We start from the raw sequence: 19,523 nt of genomic DNA, 5'->3' as shown, positions 1-19,523 counted from the left end.
ATCGGAATCCCATTTTTGTCCCTTAATAAAGCATTCTTTAATAAAGTCATCGTCGGCGGCGCTAGTTGTTGCCGTTGCGGCTGTGCCTGTGTTTGGCGTATTTCTGGTAGAGGGTCTTGTTGCTACATTGGGTGCAGACCTTGTAGGTCTACGGAGGGGTTCTAACGACTTAATCCTATCAGGGATAAAGGGAATCCTTTCTAATAAGGTTTTTTCATATTCCGTTAGAGAAGTTTCTCTTACATTCATCCAATTGTCATTATCCGCCGGACCTATAAAGCCTACAATTGAATAGGCCATACAACCTGGGGCTGTCATCCTATCCTTGGCGACCCATTCGACCACGTTTATCTTTTGCTGGACCGATATCCGGTCATAAAACGTGGCATTAATTGAATCATCACCTATGGTGTTAAAATGAGTCATGTTAAGACTTTCGTTTAACGTTTTTTCCGCAAACAATGGGCCAAGATTTCCGTCCGCTGGGAGTTTTGATACTCTGCGTTTTAGATCTAAAATGTCGGTGTCGGCTAATAATCTGCGATGTGATTCCGTGTCCTTAAACCCTGCCCATTTTGTTTCTATTTCGAGCTGCATAATCTCGGATTCTTGTTTTATTAAATCTCTATAATGTGACGAGTATTCGTTTAACTTAACATTTAACGCTTCCGATATGAGTTCTTTGATTTTTTCAGGGGAAAGCGGGTCAGCCTGCTGCTGCTGCTGCTGCTGCGAGGTACCAGGGACGGCCGGAGCCGGCGGAGGCGGCGGTTTGGTTTTATCATTATCCCCTTTCTTATCGGTCATGGTGCTGGAGTGTAGTGTTCGTTAACACTGATTTGTCTACCACGAAACTTTTATTCAAGAACTTGGGAATATCCCTTTCTTCCTGTTTTAAGGAGAAAATATGAAAATGTGTGAAATTAAATACTAGTGTGAAAATAAAAGGCGGGTTCCTTTTTATCTTTATTTGGCAGTTTGCCACGAAATAATTATTAGAATATTCTGTAACAAATTGTTACTGTAAACTGTTTCCGTGAATAAACTTAGTTATCAGGAAAATATTAATTTCACTTTGCAATCGAAGCTACTTTACAATTTAATTTTGTCTGTACGCTAATTATCTATACCTTCCCCCCTCAAAAATTGAGTGGTAGACAAGACTGCGCCAAAATGACGTATGAGGGGATGTACAGACAGACTGGAATACGAGTATAGAGTAGCTTCGATACAATTAAATATCAATAATATAACAAGGTATTTCTAAAAAATACACATTTATTAAACAATTAAAACTGGTTAGAAATAGGCAGATTAATGGGATTATTATTATAGGATATATTTAATATGATATCAATTAAAGGCTTGGACGTCCTGTTTCTTAGTTAGGTAAGAAACGACGTACTTGAACACGTGGGAAATATAGATACCGCCAGCCTAGACTTATAGGCTTGTATCTAACCGAATGCAGACGGGAGGAAGCGTATTCACTCTTTGGCCTGCAACAATCAACTAGCCCTCAACACAGCAGGATGGAGTATAGTAGCGGTTACAAGTGGAGGTCTGACTCAGCCAGAGAAGTATAGGAATGTGAACAGGGATAGGGATACATAAACTTGGATGGTGAATACCACAATTATAGACAATGGGAAGGAATTGTAATTAATTGATAATCCTAATGAATCTACACAATATTAACAAGCAAATCTTTATCCAGAGGAGCATAGCTATTCTATCATTTATTCTGACCCGCAACATTTGTCTGAGATGCCTAGAATAATTATTTCTCGCATTGTATCATAAATATCTTTCCGCGGATATAAAATGTACAATTATAAGATTAAAACTGATTGTAATCTTATAATTGTACATTTGCATATTCATAGAAAACTGGATAAAATACGATGCTAGACATATTTTTTCATATGGCTGAGAACCAGTTATAATCCACCGGATATAAATCGGTTTCGAATGAATACGAGAAACAGAATACTGTTTAAAGGCCTCAATGATAAAAATTGGGATTAAACAGCCTGAATAGGACGGACATTCTACTATTTTTTAAGATGAATATTAATATTTGCAGATGGATAAGGATCCTGGTGGATCCACTCAGATGATGCCAGTGGTACTGGAGCTAAAAGAAAGATTAGATGGGAAATCTGTACAGGTAAACTATCAAACAAGGATGCCAATAGTCATTGATGCTAAGCTCCTAAATCAGACTGTAGGACAAACAAACACAAACAGTGTCAGAACTTAATAATCAGAGTATAAATTTATAGGACTTAATTATTGAGTTACCTTGCTTATTATAGTGTACCTTGTTGTTATAGGAATCATTATTCCAAAAATCAGATAAATTCCACCCCATTCTCGCTATTTAAAAAGGTACACCGACAACTGTACTTATAGAAAGATAAAAATCCTTGAGAGTTTTCCTAAAGAGATGTCCCCCAAGAGATTTTGTCCCCAAGAACGATGCTATACATAATTTTTCAGTATGGCTGAGAACCAGTTCTAATCCACTGGATTGGTTTAAATCAATGATGGAAAATTTTATAAATATTCTTTTCGACAAAGCCCAAATTGTGTTAAAATTGTGTCAAAAATGATCCATGTGACGTAATAAAATGAGGGAGATGAGAGGAGAAGTGGGAAAGAAAACCTCTAAAAAAATTATGGATTTTCATTTTTATTATGTCACAGAAATCATTTTTGACACAATTTTAACACAATTTGGGCTTTGTCTCCTTATTCTTGACCAAAATTTAAATTTTCTGTAGGTTGTATATCAACATAATTGTTTTTTTTTCTTCAGAAATTGTTGTCCAAGGAGGCAGATGTCGCAGATGAATCATCTAATGAGTTGGTATTAAAACCATCAGAAGAGCAAGTTGAATGTGTACAGGTATACAATACATTTTTATCAGCTTATACAAACAATGAAATTAATTCATAAATAAATTCCCAAAACCTATAATTGATTTTTAGCTGTCGTTTGGGGCAACACCTTCCACCTTCCCCCCCATCCCCCTAAACATTATTTTAGATTTTACTTATTAACTATACCTTATTCCTAAAATAAATAAAGATATTTTTAGTGGCAAAGAACCTGATTGTGTTGGTTGGGTGTTACTGTGGTATTCGGCAACCGTGAGCCATGCCTATGGCACCCCTGACCGGGGTTCGGGGAAGGGCCAAAGGCCCTCCCCCGAGTCCTGGGGAAGGGGTCTGCCGACCCCCTCCCTATGCCTAAAATTAATGATTGAATCTGACAGCCTTATTATGGTTAAGCTGTATTGTTAATTCCCCCCACCCTTCCCAGGGATGGGGGATCATTATTGCCCAAACTGACTATTGTATATGTATTATATTGCTTTTATTTATGATTATTTATTCCTATCTGTGTAGCTATTGTTTGTTGTATATAACTTTAGTAATCCTTAGACCTTCAATAAAGGAACAACTGAATAGATGCTGTTTATTATTTAGTGATTGCTAGAGAAGCGTAGCTTCTCTATAGTATAGGTGTCCACGTCTGTTCACACTGCCGTAGTCATTTTGAACTCTGGTGTCTGCCATTCATCCTAGGCGGATACCACAACTTTTGGTGACAGCTGTGTGAGATTACGGCAAACCACAAGTGTAGAGCAGACGCGCAGCTGAGGCTAAGGTACTCCCAGCAGTGAAACTGGCAAAACTGACACAAGCAACCTGAATTACCCACCCTGGATAGCAAGGTCTAACTCTGCATCCGGCAGTTGTGGAAGCGAAACAGCGAAACTTGACGGAGAACCGCGAGAAGCGCCGACATCTAACGGAGAATTGAGCGCTCAAGGGCTGAAACAGGCCTGCGGACGGGCTGAAACAGGCCAACTAAGTGTAAACGGCTGAAAATAGGCCAACATTTGCTGCAAGAGATAGCAGGATTCGAACCAGTGGCGCTGCAGGACGGGACATTCCCTGCCGCCACCAGCCGGATTCGGATACACGGCGCTGCAGGACGGGACATTCCCTGCCGCCGACAGACTGAAACAAGCCAAGGATTCGAACCAGCGGCGCCGCAGGACGGGACATTCCCTGCCGCCACCAGCCGGATTCGGATATACGGCGCTGCAGGACGGGACATTCCCTGCCGCCGACAGGCTGAAACACGCCAAATAGCTGCGAGCTGCGAGCCAACATACGAGTGTAGTGTACCAAGCAGAGGAAAACTACGTCAACTCCAAGTATCCTGAGAGGCTACAGCGCAGCCACCCATCTAGAAAAGCAGATATTATATCACATTGTAGGGATTACCACCCTAGTGTGATGGCTGAACAATAGATTTATGAGCAAGGATTGGTAAACAATTTGTTGTGTATTGTGATAAAACTAAAAATAGAACAGGCTTGGTAAGCAAATCTGTTATGTATTGTGATAAGGCCAAAAATAGAATCTAGATGTAATATAACAATGCATTGATAAACAATCTAACCACCCAAGCCTCCAGCACAACAAATACACCCCTTATTCCAGAAGAAAGGGAGGGGCCCACCATCCATTGAAGAAAATACAATCAAGGTGACATAACAATAAGCCCAGGATTAAGGAGAAAGGGCACCATTACCTCACCACACAGTTACCTCAAACCCACAGCACTCCCCCCTTCCCCACAGGGGGAACGGACGGCTTTACCCCGTCCCCTCACGCGCTTCCCCCCTCCTACCCACACTTGACTAAGTCTGCCCACGGTGTGGAGATAGCGACCGGGAGAACAGAGCGCCATTTACAGGTCGCGCAGCAGAGTTCGGGACATATCACAAAATTCAACGGACAAAGCGGACCAATGAGAGAGCAAGTTGAGGGATAAGTGCGCGTTTTACCTGTGTGCGCGAATTTGACGGTGCGTAAGCGCGTTGCAAGGAAGGGATATTTCACGCACACACACACACACACACACACACACACACACAGGAGCGGAGCTACTCCATAGCATCTAACAGAGATATTTTTAGAAAACAAGAATTACAAGCTTCTCCCTCCTATCTATAGTGTGATAAAGGAAAACCCAATCAGTTCCTGACAGCAGTTCAGACCCTCAACAGCTATCTACCCCTACCAGCCTACTCTACAAACCCAGAAAAAAACTAGTGACAAGTACATCTAAGTTATACCTTTGTAGTTAAACTACCAACCTAGTGATAAACAGTGTTGGCTGCTAGGCTAGAAAGCCTCAAGTGTAAACCATTTATACTATTGACTTATAACTTTGTGTCCCGCCGCTGAACCGTTGACCCGATGGAGCAGCCGCAAGCGCCAGGAGGCGACCAAGCCCAAGGATGGCTCCAGGATGACCCCCAGCCGGCTCCAGCTGAGTACCGCAAGCTGATGCTGAGTAACCTGCCGGAGTATAGAGGACCGCCCAAGCAATCCTGGAGTTCCCACATCCGCAGACTCGAGATGTCATGGGCGGCTTACCGCGTGCCGCCCCATGACACCGCCGCAACGCCCTTTTACTGTCACTGGTGGGGCAAGCGGCGGAAATGGCTTCTCATCTGTTTGGCGAGGCAGGCCAAGCCTTGACATAAGAACAAGTCAAGGCCGAGTGTGAAATGTTATTTTGTCCAGCCTTTGAATCCCAGACTTTGAAGCAAGCCTTCAGGGATTACAGGCAACACTCGACAGAACCTATACAAGCATACATATCCACAAAGTGTGCCTTGTATAGGGAGGCCTACAGCCATGAGGACCTCGAGTTATTGATAGATGAATTAAATCGTGGCATTCGTAACGCTAATGTGAAACGTGAAATGATGAGTCATGAGATCGCCTCTGTACCTGAGTACACGAGGCGAGCCATGTTCACCGTCACAATGATTACCAAGCAGCTGAAGGAGGGTGTGTGCCTAGTGGACGCCACCGACGGGCTCACGGGATCAGCCAGCGTCCAGTTGCCCAACTACGACGAGTCGGAGCCAATGGAGATTGGAGCCTTGGCTCCGGGTCTCCACCAGATGGGGAAGGTCGCCCCAGATGACAAGACTTCAGGCTGCTGTTACCGCTGCCAAGGGAAAGGCCACCGAGCCCGAGACTGTCCGACGCCTATGGAAGTCAGCCTAGAGGAGAGACGCACCCAGCCACGCCGTGACCGTCCTGCCAAGTGCGAGCGTTGCCACTATGCTGGCCATACGGCGGCCGAGTGCAGAGCCGACTGGGACCAGGTAGCCGGCCGGAGGCGCACTGCAGACAAGGGCGCTCCCCCAGGAAAGCCCAGCAGAGTAGCCAACATGGAAGGGAGCGCGCCCCCAGCACCACCGCAGCAAGCAGCCGCCCCCAACGCAGCGGGCCGAGCCGACGGAATGCCGCAGTTTGGAACCGTCCCAGCTAGAATCAACGTAATGGGAGGCGCGGCTGAACCCAACCACCTGGGGCCGGAGTTTGTGCAGCCCAACAACATTGCCGAGCCAGAAGTTCTGAGGCCCCAGCCCTTCAGCCACACCCCTCCTCAACCGAACTTTATATTAAAAAAATGTCCCAAACATTCGGACAATTGGGCGTTCAAATAGGACCTAGTGGTAGTTAGAATCAGTTGAGAACAAAATCCTAGCCGTTCCTTCTTGCCAGATATTGCCATTTTAAGATTTTAGTCAAATTACACTAAATAACCTGATACAAACTTCACTCTTCTTTGAATGTTTTAGTGTAATTGTAATAGGAGAGCCTCAAAATAGAGTAGCTTTGCTCTTCTGACCAAACTGACTGCCTTGAGTTCCAAACAGGAAGTGCCTTAATGTGTTATCACAAGTAGGGATTCGAACCCATTCCAAAAACTATCCAACATGGAATAGCTGTATATTACAGCATGATGACAGTAATTTGTATATTGGGCTTGGGCAATAGATGTCCCTTTGGATACCCTCTGCTAATCCTGGCTGTTAATGGTGATCAGCAGGGTCAGCTCCTTATTGTACCTGTGGGTTCCCCACAGCCAGGCCTTTGCTATGGAATTTTGGTCTGGTCTTGACCACCATCTCTGTCCTTGGTGGCAGTTTGATGTGTAAACCAAACCCTATCCAATTTGCACCTCCTTGAGGCACCTTGAACACCATGGTGGTGTACAACTTAGAATAGCCCCTGTCCAATTTTCCAGTTTCACCTTCTTAGGGGCCCCTACTTTGATGGCAATGGCCAGCAACTCCAAACTACCCATAACCTGGTCATCGGTCAGCTCTGTACAAATGTGGACAATGGCTGTGGTTGACAGTGGCCTCCTGAGAGCTGCCTTGGCTAGACAGTTGATTGTACAGCTAGAGTGAATCTTGCCTTCAGTCACTGGTGTTGGGAGGGGTTCTGGGCCTTCCCCAGGATTGGCAAGGCTGGGGCCAATGGCTTAATGGGAGTAGGGGCAACTATGGCTACTCTCCCAATTGAACCATACCATCATCTCCATCAAACAGTAACTGTGTCCCCCCAACTCCCTCAAAAAGAACCCTCCCAGGTTTAGGGCATAGTTCAAGAAGCACACCACCATGATCTCCTGAAGGATCAAGATCAGGGTAGAGCTAAGATGAGATGCTCTCCTACCAATCCCAGATCAGCACAGCTGCCATGGAAGGATAGCTGCAGGTGGTGGGCCGCATATGCTTAGAATGCAAGATGCTGGTGTGCATCTTGAACCATACCCTGAACCTGGTAGGATTCTTTCTGATTTAGTTGACAGTTACTGTTTGATGGACCCAAGCTGATGGTATAGATCAGTTGGGAGAGTAGCCATGGTTGCCACCACTCCCATTAAGCCAGTGGCCCCAGCCCTGCCAAGCCTGGGGAAGGCCCAGACACTTCAAACTAACCCCGAGGACAGAGATGGTAGTCAAATCCAGGCCAAACTTCTTGTGCAGAGGCCTGGCTTTGGGGATTCCAAGGTACAAGTCCAACAAGGAGCTGACCCTGCTGATCACCAATAACAGCCAGGATTAGCAGAGGGTATCCAGAGGGGCATCCATTGCCCAAGCCTTATAGACAAATTACTGTTGTCATGCTGTAATATACATCTATTCCACATTGGATAGTTTTGGGAATGGGTTCAAATCCCAACTTGTGTTAACACAATAAGGCACCTCCTGTTAGGAACTCAAGGCAGTCAGTTTGGTCAGAGGAGCAAAGCTACTCTATTTTGAGGCTCTCCTATTACAATTACACTAAAACATTCAAAGAAGAGTGAAGTTTGTATCAGGTTATTTAGTGTAATTTGACTAAAATCTTAAAATGGCCATATCTGGCAAGAAGGAACGGCTAGGATTTTGTTCTCAACTGATTCTTACTACCACTAGGTCCTATATGAACGCCCAATTGTCCGAATGTTTGGGACATTTTTTTAATATAAAGTTTAGTTGAGGAGGGGTGTGCAGCCTAAACATGATGGGGCCTGCCCGACCGAGCCTACCCAGCAAGAGTGGAGGGGCGCTACCCAGCGTCACTGAGACGGTGTACGGGGAGGCCCTGGCGGCCGTTGAACGAGAGAGGCAGGAGGCGCTAGCCAGCGCATCAGAGTCGATGTATGGGGCGCCACCCGGCGCCGCCACCTGCGATGACTGGGGGGTGCTATCCAGCGCCCCCACCCTGGTGCCTGGGGCGACAACCGTCGCCGCCACCGAGATACCTGGATCCTGGAACGAGCCAGCAGTCCCAGAGGAAGGGGTGACACCCGTCACCCCCAGTCAGCCAGCCCCACCAGCCTGTAGGGAGAGCCCAGCCATACACCATCCAGCGCCCCCTGCCAGCCGAGGGAACCCAGCTGCCCAGCACTTCCAGTCGAGCCAGGATAAGTTAACTTTAACAAATGTATTGTATCCAAATTATTGTAAACCCCCAACCTTGCCTGTGCCTCCTGCACCAGAGGCTGGGGAGATTGAAATTTGGGGATATAAGGACTTGCCTGTGCCACATGCACCTGAGTTCCTAGGGCAGGGGAGGGACGTGAGTCAGGGCGAGCCTGTGCCACACGCACTTCAGCCCCATGCCACTGGGCATGCCATGGACAAGGGAAGGGACCCCTTGGGGCTAGGGGAGCCGACACCCAGGCAGGCGCCAGTCGCCTGTCAGTCTGTCATTGGGGAGGGTATCGGGGTGCCCCGGAAACACAAAGATAACGCTCAATGGAAATTTGTATCTAGCCAGGAGCAGCCCAGCCGTGTCCAGCCCCAAGAAGCAGCCGTGACCCGAGCCGAAGATCCCCAGCCACGTGCGCGAGGTAGATGGCTGTCTGGTAGCTTCTCACACTGGTGGATGGTTCTGTGGGGACTACTGCTGGCAGCCGTGTGGCCTACAACTAGCTACGTCCTGGTAGGGTGGGACTGCGCCAACCCCACCCACGTCACAGCCTACAATAAGGAGAAGATGTGTAGCACGGAACCGCTACACCAGGAGGTGCCCCTGGGCCATGAGGTACATGTCCTGCAGCAAGTCAAGATTAGGGAAACAACAGGATACAGTTGTCAGCTCACCGTGTCTCAGTGGACATTTAGGTGTGGGGTATGGGGTCACCTCAAGGTGACCTCGGTCCCCACCCTCATGAGGCCAACCAAGATTGATCCAGAAACGTGCCGAGACCTGGCCAGATCCGAGTCTACACGCTGCCAGGCAAGACCCAGCCACTGACGTTCCAGCTGAACCATCCCCTGTTCTTCACCCTCGACATGGTGGGCGCCTTGGTCAACAGCCCCGAGGGGGTGGGTTGTGAAGGGGAGGACGTCCACTTCGAGGGCCAGCTGTACCGCAATGAATTAGTGCTCCAGGAACGACGGCTGCTGGTCAAGGAAGAGACCTACGTAGTAGAGGATGGACGGGTGGAGTCCCAATCTGACCACCTGACCCTAGAATGTCCCCATTCTGAGCTGTCTTGCATCACTGGGGAAGCAACCTACGTGTGGGACCACCTGGGGAGAGATTGCCCCTTGAGGCTGATCCGCAGCCTCCAGCCTAGCCTAGTGATGGATGCGTTCCTGGTTGACCATCAAGCCCAGTTCTTCATCAACATGACCACCCCCACCTCAATAGTGAACTGCGACTTTGAGGCCCATGCCACCAACCACCCAGCATTGTTCGTGGCAGCTGACCCGGCCGCGGCAGCGCTGCCCAGAGTATCGGCCAGGGATGTGGATGTCCCCCTGCAGGCCCAGATACATGCAGGCTACATTGGATTTACCCTGGAGACACGCATGAAAAGCACAGCGGCAGAAGAAGTAGCGGCCAACTGCTGGAAGCTCCAGCAACTAGACCCGGCCCACCCGGTGCGTGTCCAGGGGAGCACGTTCTCTGTGCTGAGGGGAGATGTCCTGCTCCAGCTTACCTGCCAACGCAACAAATATGTTGTCCGTGAAAGCAATGAATGTTGGGACAAAGTACCAGTGGAACCCACAGGATTTGTAGACGCCGTGACACGGGTGTATAGCGGCCACGCCACCAAGATTCCCTGCTCCTCCACCTACCCCCTGACTGTGCACGCGGAGGAAGGCTGGATAGAGCTAACCCCCGCACCTAAGAAGAGGCCACCCCCGCTGGATACGCCCAAGCAGCTGCTGACAGAACCCTTGGATGACTTTAGTTCGGGAGGCTTGTATTCGCAGGCTGAGCTGAACGACTGGCAGCAGCTGCTAGCGTTCCCAGCGTATAAAGCCGCCATGCTGACCGGCCTGTCCTATGGCTCATGCGTTCAGCAAGGTAGCTGTTCGGCCACCGGAGACCATGGGACCGTGTCCTACAATATCAACCGACTGGCGGAGGAAGGAGAGGCCGCCCTGGATGTCTGGGCTGGGTTCAGACAAGCTATTCACGAGTGGGGAGATGGCGCAGCCATACTGTGTTTGCTGTTGTTGATCCTCAAACTGCTGGGGGATCTGACCATCATTTCCCTGGCAGCCGCACAAGGAGGTGTACGGGCCGCCATGAATGCGATGTCACAAGTGTTCCTGTACCATCCAACCTTGTACAGGAAGGCCTTGGCCAGAGCCCGGCTCACCCATGCCAAGTCCCGGGACTTTTCAGTAGACTGGGATGTCATTCCCATCGGCCGGGAAGCCGCCGAGGAAATGATGTCCATGCAATCAGCCGATAGCGGGCATGACCGCCCAGGCAGGCCTGGACCGCCCTCTGGGAGGCCCCGCGGCCCCTCGGGAGGCCAGGCTGCCGCTCAGATGGTCAACTTGGCAGCCAGTGCCCCAGCCGCTGCCAACAACAACCAGAATGCCCCGCTGCTGACCGGCCCCGCAGCAGCTGTGCCCCACGCCAACCTGACACCTGCCAGCGCCGAGCTACGTGTCCAACCAAAGCCAGCCTCTACTTTCTATCCCACGTTGGGAGCCCATCAGCCCTGAAAATCACCACTAGGATTCCATTGAATCTTTATCATTTGTATATATCTTAGCCCTAAGGAGCGGGCCGAAGGCCTCAACCACTGTCGGAAGTCTGGCAGGGAGACCCCCTCCCAGCCTTCCGAGGGGAGAGTTGTGGTATTCGGCAACCGTGAGCCATGCCTATGGCACCCCTGACCGGGGTTCGGGGAAGGGCCAAAGGCCCTCCCCCGAGTCCTGGGGAAGGGGTCTGCCGACCCCCTCCCTATGCCTAAAATTAATGATTGAATCTGACAGCCTTATTATGGTTAAGCTGTATTGTTAATTCCCCCCACCCTTCCCAGGGATGGGGGATCATTATTGCCCAAACTGACTATTGTATATGTATTATATTGCTTTTATTTATGATTATTTATTCCTATCTTTGTAGCTATTGTTTGTTGTATATAACTTTAGTAATCCTTAGACCTTCAATAAAGGAACAACTGAATAGATGCTGTTTATTATTTAGTGATTGCTAGAGAAGCGTAGCTTCTCTATAGTATAGGTGTCCACGTCTGTTCACACTGCCGTAGTCATTTTGAACTCTGGTGTCTGCCATTCATCCTAGGCGGATACCACATTACATCTTGTAACTAAATCAACTTGAGCTTTTGGGGGTAAATAAATGATATGACACGTGAAACTATTCCAATTTTATCTTATTTGACTTGTGACTCAGAGAATGTAATCTCTGAATCTCTAAAAATTCAATTTCACCTAACTCAATCACAGCAGTTGGCCAACATTTTTCAGAAAGTGGCCATAATTTCAGTCATTTACAATTTATTCCTTTTGAACAAATTAAAAGCGATAATCCTTGGGTAAGATTAGCCAGAGAAAAATTGTATATTAGAAAACTTGAACCTTTGTTAAATTGTAGAATGTAAATTTGTTAGTCAAAATGCAGTTGCAATTTAGAAAAAAAATACTAGTTATAGAGCAGCTGTGCTTCTATAGACACGTCACAAAAATTCAAACCTTCCCCCTTGAAACTTGAAACATATTTCGGAATGATGAAGTAGACTCATTCCTTTTAAATTAGGTTGACACAGATTTTTAACTAAATATTTTTTTTTTAAATAGGCAAGAAATTTCAGCCCTTGAAAAAAAAAACAGTTGTACTATGGAAAAGTATTCTGACCGCGTTGGACGTCTTTTTTAAAATTTATTATGTCATGGATGTTTTATACTTAAATAGTGGCTTCGCCCCAAGAAGGAATTGGAAGTCCCCCCTCCTACATAGAGTCATTCTTAAAGCTATAGAAATTTTATCAAAATATTAACCTAAATTAAACCTAGGTTAAACATATAAATTGTAAACTTTTGTAATTCGTAAAAAAATATTTGGGGGTGGCAATGTTTTTCTTGAGTGGGGTATTTTTCTTTTTGGGGGATGGGTTGGAGAGGCCCATCCACCAAGAAAATATCTCGAAACCACCACAAGACTAGTGGGTATCAGAGAGAGAGAGAGTGGACAATGGGCTGTTTATTACACTAGTCTCCAAAATTTTACAATAACGTTTTCTTATTCGTTGGCTTAACAACCTTGGGGACTTTCACTGAATTATGATTGGTTGTATTATTTTACCTACAAATTTTAATCTACAGTGCAGTGGGGTATTTTTGTGGGATGTAATTCAATTTATCGGCCATTGTCTTATCCTTTAGATCCCTGAGTTAGTATATTCCCTGAAGAGCCTATATAGGAGCTGCCAAAATCGCGTTTCACCAAAACTTTTCAGTCAGACAGACGTGAGGACATTTTGAAATATAGAGTAGATTTGCTAATAAAATTCCCCAGTTATAAAAAATCCTGCCTTTTGTGGTAAAATGGTTTGTGGTGGATGATGCATAAATAAAGAAAGTTTACAATGCTACAATCCTACAAAAGGTCCAATCTCAATAGCCTTATTACAATTAAGCCTCTTAAAATTTACTAGAGAAACATAACCTCACACTTAAGATTCGCAAAAAGGGAAATTAAATAAATCTCCCAACCACTTTTTTGTTGTAAAATCCACGAATTTTCAATTAGTCATCTTCACACCTTTAACATGGCCACAGTGCTTCACCCCCGGCTCTGCCTTGCCACCGGCACTTAACCCCCTAACCTGTCTAGATGCAGGCGCTTGGCCCTCTATAACTTAACCATACCCACCTGTAACCCATGTAAAAGTATTGAGGCTATTTTGTAGCATTAGATCTTTTGTAACATTAGGATCTTTTGTAGCATAAGACCTTTTGCAAATTTTACCTTTTGTAGCATTTGACTCTTTGTAAATTAGACCTTCTCTAAAGATCTTTTGTAGCAACGTCGTTTTAACAGTGTACGTGGTATTTTTCTACCATTAACACACCATTTGTGTTATTTGTTATAAAAGAGATGCATTTTTATGCACAACCTTTAAGATGGAGATATGTTTTACAGGTGTCTAAAACATTTCTAATTCATTTTATAGCATTTTTCTTATGTTTTTTATTTTATAGGAAAGAAAAGAATCAGACACTGAAGATATTGGACATGAAATTGAAACTGTTGAAAGAAACTCTGTTTATGTGGAAGATGTAAGTTCTGATTTTTTAAGTTTAAAAAATTACAAAAATAAACATAAAGAATGGAGGGTGAAGGTTTAACTTTGTAAAAAAACAACATTTTTATTTACTTCCCTTTATAGTTAGGTTAGGTTTAAAAAGCCTTTTGTGTGCTTTAGAGTTTAGTTAGTAAACAAAAATCTTGAAGTAAAAGTTTACAGAATCTAAAAAAATGGCATGTTCTAATTCGAACAATAACTATGGAGCTACAGTTTGGATTGGAAAAGGGTCTATGGGCTTTGGTTCTGTATACCATTGGTCCCCTTTGGGCTTCTGCCATCAGCCAGTTCACGTTTTTTCTTTATAAATATACACTAGAGGCCTCTATGGGCACTTGCGGAGGGGGGAGTTAAATTTGATAACCTATTTTTTTTATTTTAGATTTAAAGAGAAAACAGAATAAAAAACATCCTTTTACTTTATTAAATGGATTTGGTGTGTTAAAAAGCGGATATAAAAGTGTTCCTTTGCACCTTGGCCAAAAAAATTAACATGAATTGATGCTTCAATCGTGGCTTAAAATATTGGGCACCCACTCTTAGTCTGATAGCTGATAGGTTCAGGTCTTGGACTAACACTGCGCTAAAGATGGTTCCTACTGCTGCTATGTCAGATGCAGGACATCAATAATACAAAGTAGCTTGATGTTTGTCTGTCCGTCTGAAACTTAAGATCTTGGTAACCTCTGAACTGAACTTGTAATATACCTACTGGTCCTGTGGGGGTTTTAAGGTATTTTATTGGAAGATAGGACACCCCCAACCCTCCCAAAAAATTTTAAAAATTAAAAATGTGTTTCCCATTTCTTATGTAACCCAAAAGTAATTGCAGAACCAATTGGGTTTTACTTTTCCGATAATATAACTATTGGTACTGTCGTTTTAAGCTATTGTTTTGGGGATGGGAGGGTTGAGGGTGTCCCACCCCCCCAAAAATAACAACCTTATATCCAGTATCACATCCCTCTACACGGGGTGGATGCTCTTTATGATCACTTAAAAATGAGAATCCCGCTCTAATAAGGTAAATGTGGGCTTCTATCATAGTGCTCAGCAAGCACAGTCTTTTTGAATTGCCAAATATTTCATATTTTATTTAACTTGATCTGTTATTAGTTGGAGAACCATGGTGAAATAAACAATGTTTCTGCAGCATTCAGTACTGCAGAGGAGCAAGTTACATTTTTGAAGGTAGTATTATCTATAATAGATAAAGATTTAATTTCATTTATGGAAACTTAAAAATATTTTTATTTAACATTTGTACATCAACCATGTTTTTGAATGAAAAACAGATTTGTGTTTCATACAAAAATATATTGAAAGGAAGCCTGTAAGAAATACACCACACTAACTGCTGAAAGATTGCCACAAGTATACCAAATATCCAAAATTTAATTTGAAAAATCTATTTTAAACTTATAGTTATGATGTTCACATTTTAGAAAGATGAAAAATCTAGCAGCTCAGATTGTGGAACTGAAGATGGTAATGATGTTGATATGGTAAATATTTTTTTTGTTCCCAAACATATCCTAAAAATTAATACTTTTTATACTCCATGTAAAAATGCTTTTAAATTATTTAGCAACCTTAAAGCTAATATTATTTGATTTGCTTGATACAAAAAAATCACATATTTTCTTTAAAATTTCTCAAAATGACTGCAATCTATTCCTAAAGAAAAGGTTTGCATGCATGCAATCAATAAAAGTATAAATCTTAATTACAATAATTTTCCTTAATTGTTTATAATTATTTTAGGCTAAGGAAGGATTCCTCACAAAAAGATGTCCATGGTAAGCATTTATAAAAACAAAACAAAAATAATTTTAAGAATTTTTTTTGTAATTTTGGGTTGTTTCTGTCTGTACTTCAGTAATGTGTTTACTATTTATGAGTTTGTATAGAGGGACTAAATTTAATTTTATTTTCCTAACTTTGTTATAAACATGAATCTTTTTTATGGTTATTTAATTTTTCTTAACTTTTTCAATGCTATGCAGAAAAACATTCGAATAAACTTTATTCAATGATATTATGATAAGTATTTCACAAAATGAGTTCTTTCATTAAAGGGCGAATATAGGTTGAATATGATATGGGCTCAAAAAAACCGTGCAATTCCATAGATTATAAATAACTTAAAGATATTGACATATCCAATTGTATAAGTCTGTTTATAGCTTAAAACCTGTCTATCTGAAGATAATATTATGTAATACGTGTGGTTCCCTAAGAACTCAAGCACCCTAGCATCACACAAGGCTTTTTAGCAAGGTTGAATTAAAAAGCTTTCGTTAAATGATAGTCGTAATAACGTGGAAACCAATTCATCAGGGGTAAATATACCCTCCTTCTACCTTCATACAAAATATATAAAGCAAAATATTTAAAAGTTAAAAAAAACATCAAATAATGTAAAAAGTAAAAAAAAATAATCAATATAATTTTCTTGGAGGAAGAATGATTTCAAATCCCTGTTTTTTTGTGTTTGTGTAAGGTTCGTGTGTGTGTGTGTTAAAATGCGTACTTGAGGGTATATATATTATTGGGAATTAATCAATGATCTTTGTACAGAAAATAAACTTTAAGATGTATTATTTACCCTAGTCAATACTACTGACGCATTTTTACGCAAATTATTTTTATGCTTTTTAAAAATTGAATTAAATAGTATATAATCTAAAATAATAAACATTTAAATTATCATTTAAGTTGCGTGCCATTGTAATAGTCAATCAAACTTAAGCAAAATATTCAAAAAAAAGTCTTGTAAAGGGCTAAAATCAACGGTTTGTCGGCAATCTGATTTATCATATGTTCAATTGAAACAGAAAATTGCAAAATCTACTTAAGGATATTTTTAAATTTGGCATAGATATTCTAAAAGTATGAAATGGCACCTTTCATATAAGCTCATATCATATCGAACCTATATTCGCCCTTTAAAACATTGTTGTCAAAACTAATCTTTAATTTTGCTTTCTTTTTCTTTTTAAATATTTCTATCGCCTTCTTATTTAAATCTTTTAAAAATTTTTTCTGAATGTTTAGCTTGTAATTTTAAATAGCTGCTAAGAAATTATTTTATTGTATTGCTACTGAAACTGTTTTTAGCCTTTTTTAAGGGTATATCAAAAATATACAATGACACCAGTAGCATCATACTGAAGAGTTAAAAATATGTATAGTAGGGTGGGTCGATTTTGGACATTTTTTTTCTGAGGCCAAAGCGGGGATCTGCACTCAATTTATATAGATATAATACACCTCTGGATGATTTAAAATTTATCCTAAGTCTTAAAACCGCTGACGACCAGACATTCAATTGTATAGCTATTTGTAAATGGGAGTCAAAAATTTATTGCATCAGAACTATGGCTTCATGGTGCTCCCTGGAAATGCCTTGAGGAGCTGAGTCAGGAACTTTTGTCCGTTTAAAAAAATCTCGTTCCTAGCCTGAGAAAATCTAAAAAACCTCTACAAATTGGACAATTCTCAATAAACCTTTAAAAATTTTGGTTTTTTAGTGATTTCTAAGGCTAGGAACGAGATATTTTGAAACAGACAAAAGTTCCTGATTCAGCTCCTCAAGGCCTTTCCAGAGAGCACCATGAAGCCATAGTTCTGATTAAAAAAAATAGTTCGAATGTCGTCTTTGCATACTAATAAGTAATGAATTATATTTTTAAGTGGTCGTGTTCTAAAACTCAATTTTTTAAAATTCTTTTTCGGTCAGAAATGTTTTCAAGGTTAATTTTATCTGTTGCATATCCCCGCTTTGTCTAATTCCGATATGAACCCACCCTAATGTATAGGCCTCAAAATCACTATTTTGGGGGATTTTAAAGTTTATTTTTTACTATGGACTGAGAAAATATACAATGACACTAGTAGCATCATACTGAAGAGCTAAAAATATGTATAGGCCTCAAAATCACTATTTTGGGGGATTTTAAAGTTTATTTTTTACTATGGACTGAGAAAGTTTTTACAGACCAGAAGGTTATTTTTTTATTTTGGGGTAAAATTCTTAGCTTTTAGAGTGTTTTGCATCTTAAATATTGTATTCTAGTATAGAGTAAAATTTCTTTTGATTTCATCTATCAAAATTCATTAAAAAATCAATTATTTATATATACATCAATGTATTACCATAAACATGTTTATGTTCTATTACCCATTTAAAAAAAATTGGCTGTAAAGGGTTAAATATGTAAGATAGGTTAAAAACAATTAAATTTATTATTGTCAAGAAGTATTTTTTAATTTTGTTAGTTGGCTAAACTTATTATACTACAGGAAAAGAAATCTTTGTAAATAATTTTAGTTTGCTGAAGCTATTGCAATTGTTGACTGGGGCAAATTTGATGTTCTTGGTTCTTGATGTTTTTTTGCCTGCCTGGGATTTCACAAACGACCTCATGATTACCACCAAGTACTGGATGAATGCTAGTTTTGATTGGGTAAAAATCTTTTGATTCCTTGTAATAAAGTAACAGGATGTTTGTCTGTTTGTATCAAAGGAATTTGCTATAAGCTGAGCTGATTTGATTCTCCTTTACAGAATGCTTCTTATTGGTCCTGGGAAGGTTTATAACTATTTTGGGGTAGGGTACCCTTCAAAGAGAAATCGCCCAGCAAAAAAATCTCCCCTACCTAAAAAAAATTTATATTTTTTCTTTAAGTAAACTCATCTCAATAAAAATCTCCCCCCCAAAAAAATCTTTTTTACTTTTTTCTTTTTAAATCTTATATAATAATTGGGTTCAAAATTCTACTCCTTCTTCTCAATTGCCCATAGATGCCTCCAGGGGCATAGCCACTAAACTATATAATAAAGCAACAGGATGTTTGTGTGTACTGAAGGATCTTGCAAACCTCTGGACCAATATGTTTCTCCTTAACAGGGTAGCTTTTCATATGTCCCAGGAAGGTTTATAACTATCTTTTTTTAAAATTAATTAAACCACTTCTAAAAGGCCCCTAGAGGCCTTTACAGGCATTGCTATTAGTATATATTTATATTTAATCGCAATGTTCAATATCTTTTTTGTTTGTTTTAGAATGAATATGTAGAGTATACTCAGCAGACAGGAAACAATCAAATTATATGTTTTTTATATTTCAGTCTTTATAATTTTTTTGTAACTCAGATTCTATAACTAAGGTTGGTTTATTATTCCATCCTCTGTATGAATAATACATAGTAGGTTAACAAATTTAGATTTTGTCATCAAATAATGAATTTTTACCTCTTGTCCTTAAATACCCTATTCATATATAATATGACCAACAACATCTAAGATGTGTGAAAAAATTTATGAATAGCACAGACAGAATTTGGAATTATAGGGTTGCTTGCTACTAAAAATATAGGATCATGGAAAGAAAACAAAGTCATTCCTTAATTAGGACAGAAGTCACCTTCCTAGGAAGGACATAAGTAGCTTACCTTTTGTGAAAATTTGTTCGATGAAGGGCATAACTTGTCTCCCTTAACAAAGATTTTGCAAGATGGAGGACTTAAAGTGATCGCGAAGCAAGTGATACA

The 19,523-nt window shown here is 41.8% G+C and overlaps 1 protein-coding gene across 1 annotated transcript; it reads left to right on the top strand.

Annotated features, from left to right (window-relative positions):
* The first annotated feature begins 2,083 nt into the window (after window positions 1-2,083).
* On the top strand, window positions 2,084-19,134 carry LOC145307044 (uncharacterized). Its single transcript, XM_080149384.1, has 8 exons — window positions 2,084-2,170; window positions 2,822-2,911; window positions 13,863-13,940; window positions 15,083-15,157; window positions 15,412-15,471; window positions 15,731-15,765; window positions 18,300-18,435; window positions 19,036-19,134. The coding sequence occupies exons 1-8, from the start codon at window positions 2,087-2,089 to the stop codon at window positions 19,132-19,134; spliced, it is 657 nt and encodes a 218-aa protein (XP_080005510.1). The 5' UTR covers window positions 2,084-2,086.
* The last annotated feature ends 389 nt before the right edge of the window (window positions 19,135-19,523 follow it).

This window comes from Acartia tonsa, chromosome 15 (assembly GCF_053477335.1).
Source record: "Acartia tonsa isolate MP-2025a chromosome 15, ASM5347733v1, whole genome shotgun sequence".
NCBI classification, from domain to species: Eukaryota; Metazoa; Arthropoda; class Copepoda; order Calanoida; family Acartiidae; genus Acartia; species Acartia tonsa.
Note: the sequence above shows the minus strand (reverse complement) of the source record. Positions and strands in the feature narration are given on the sequence as shown.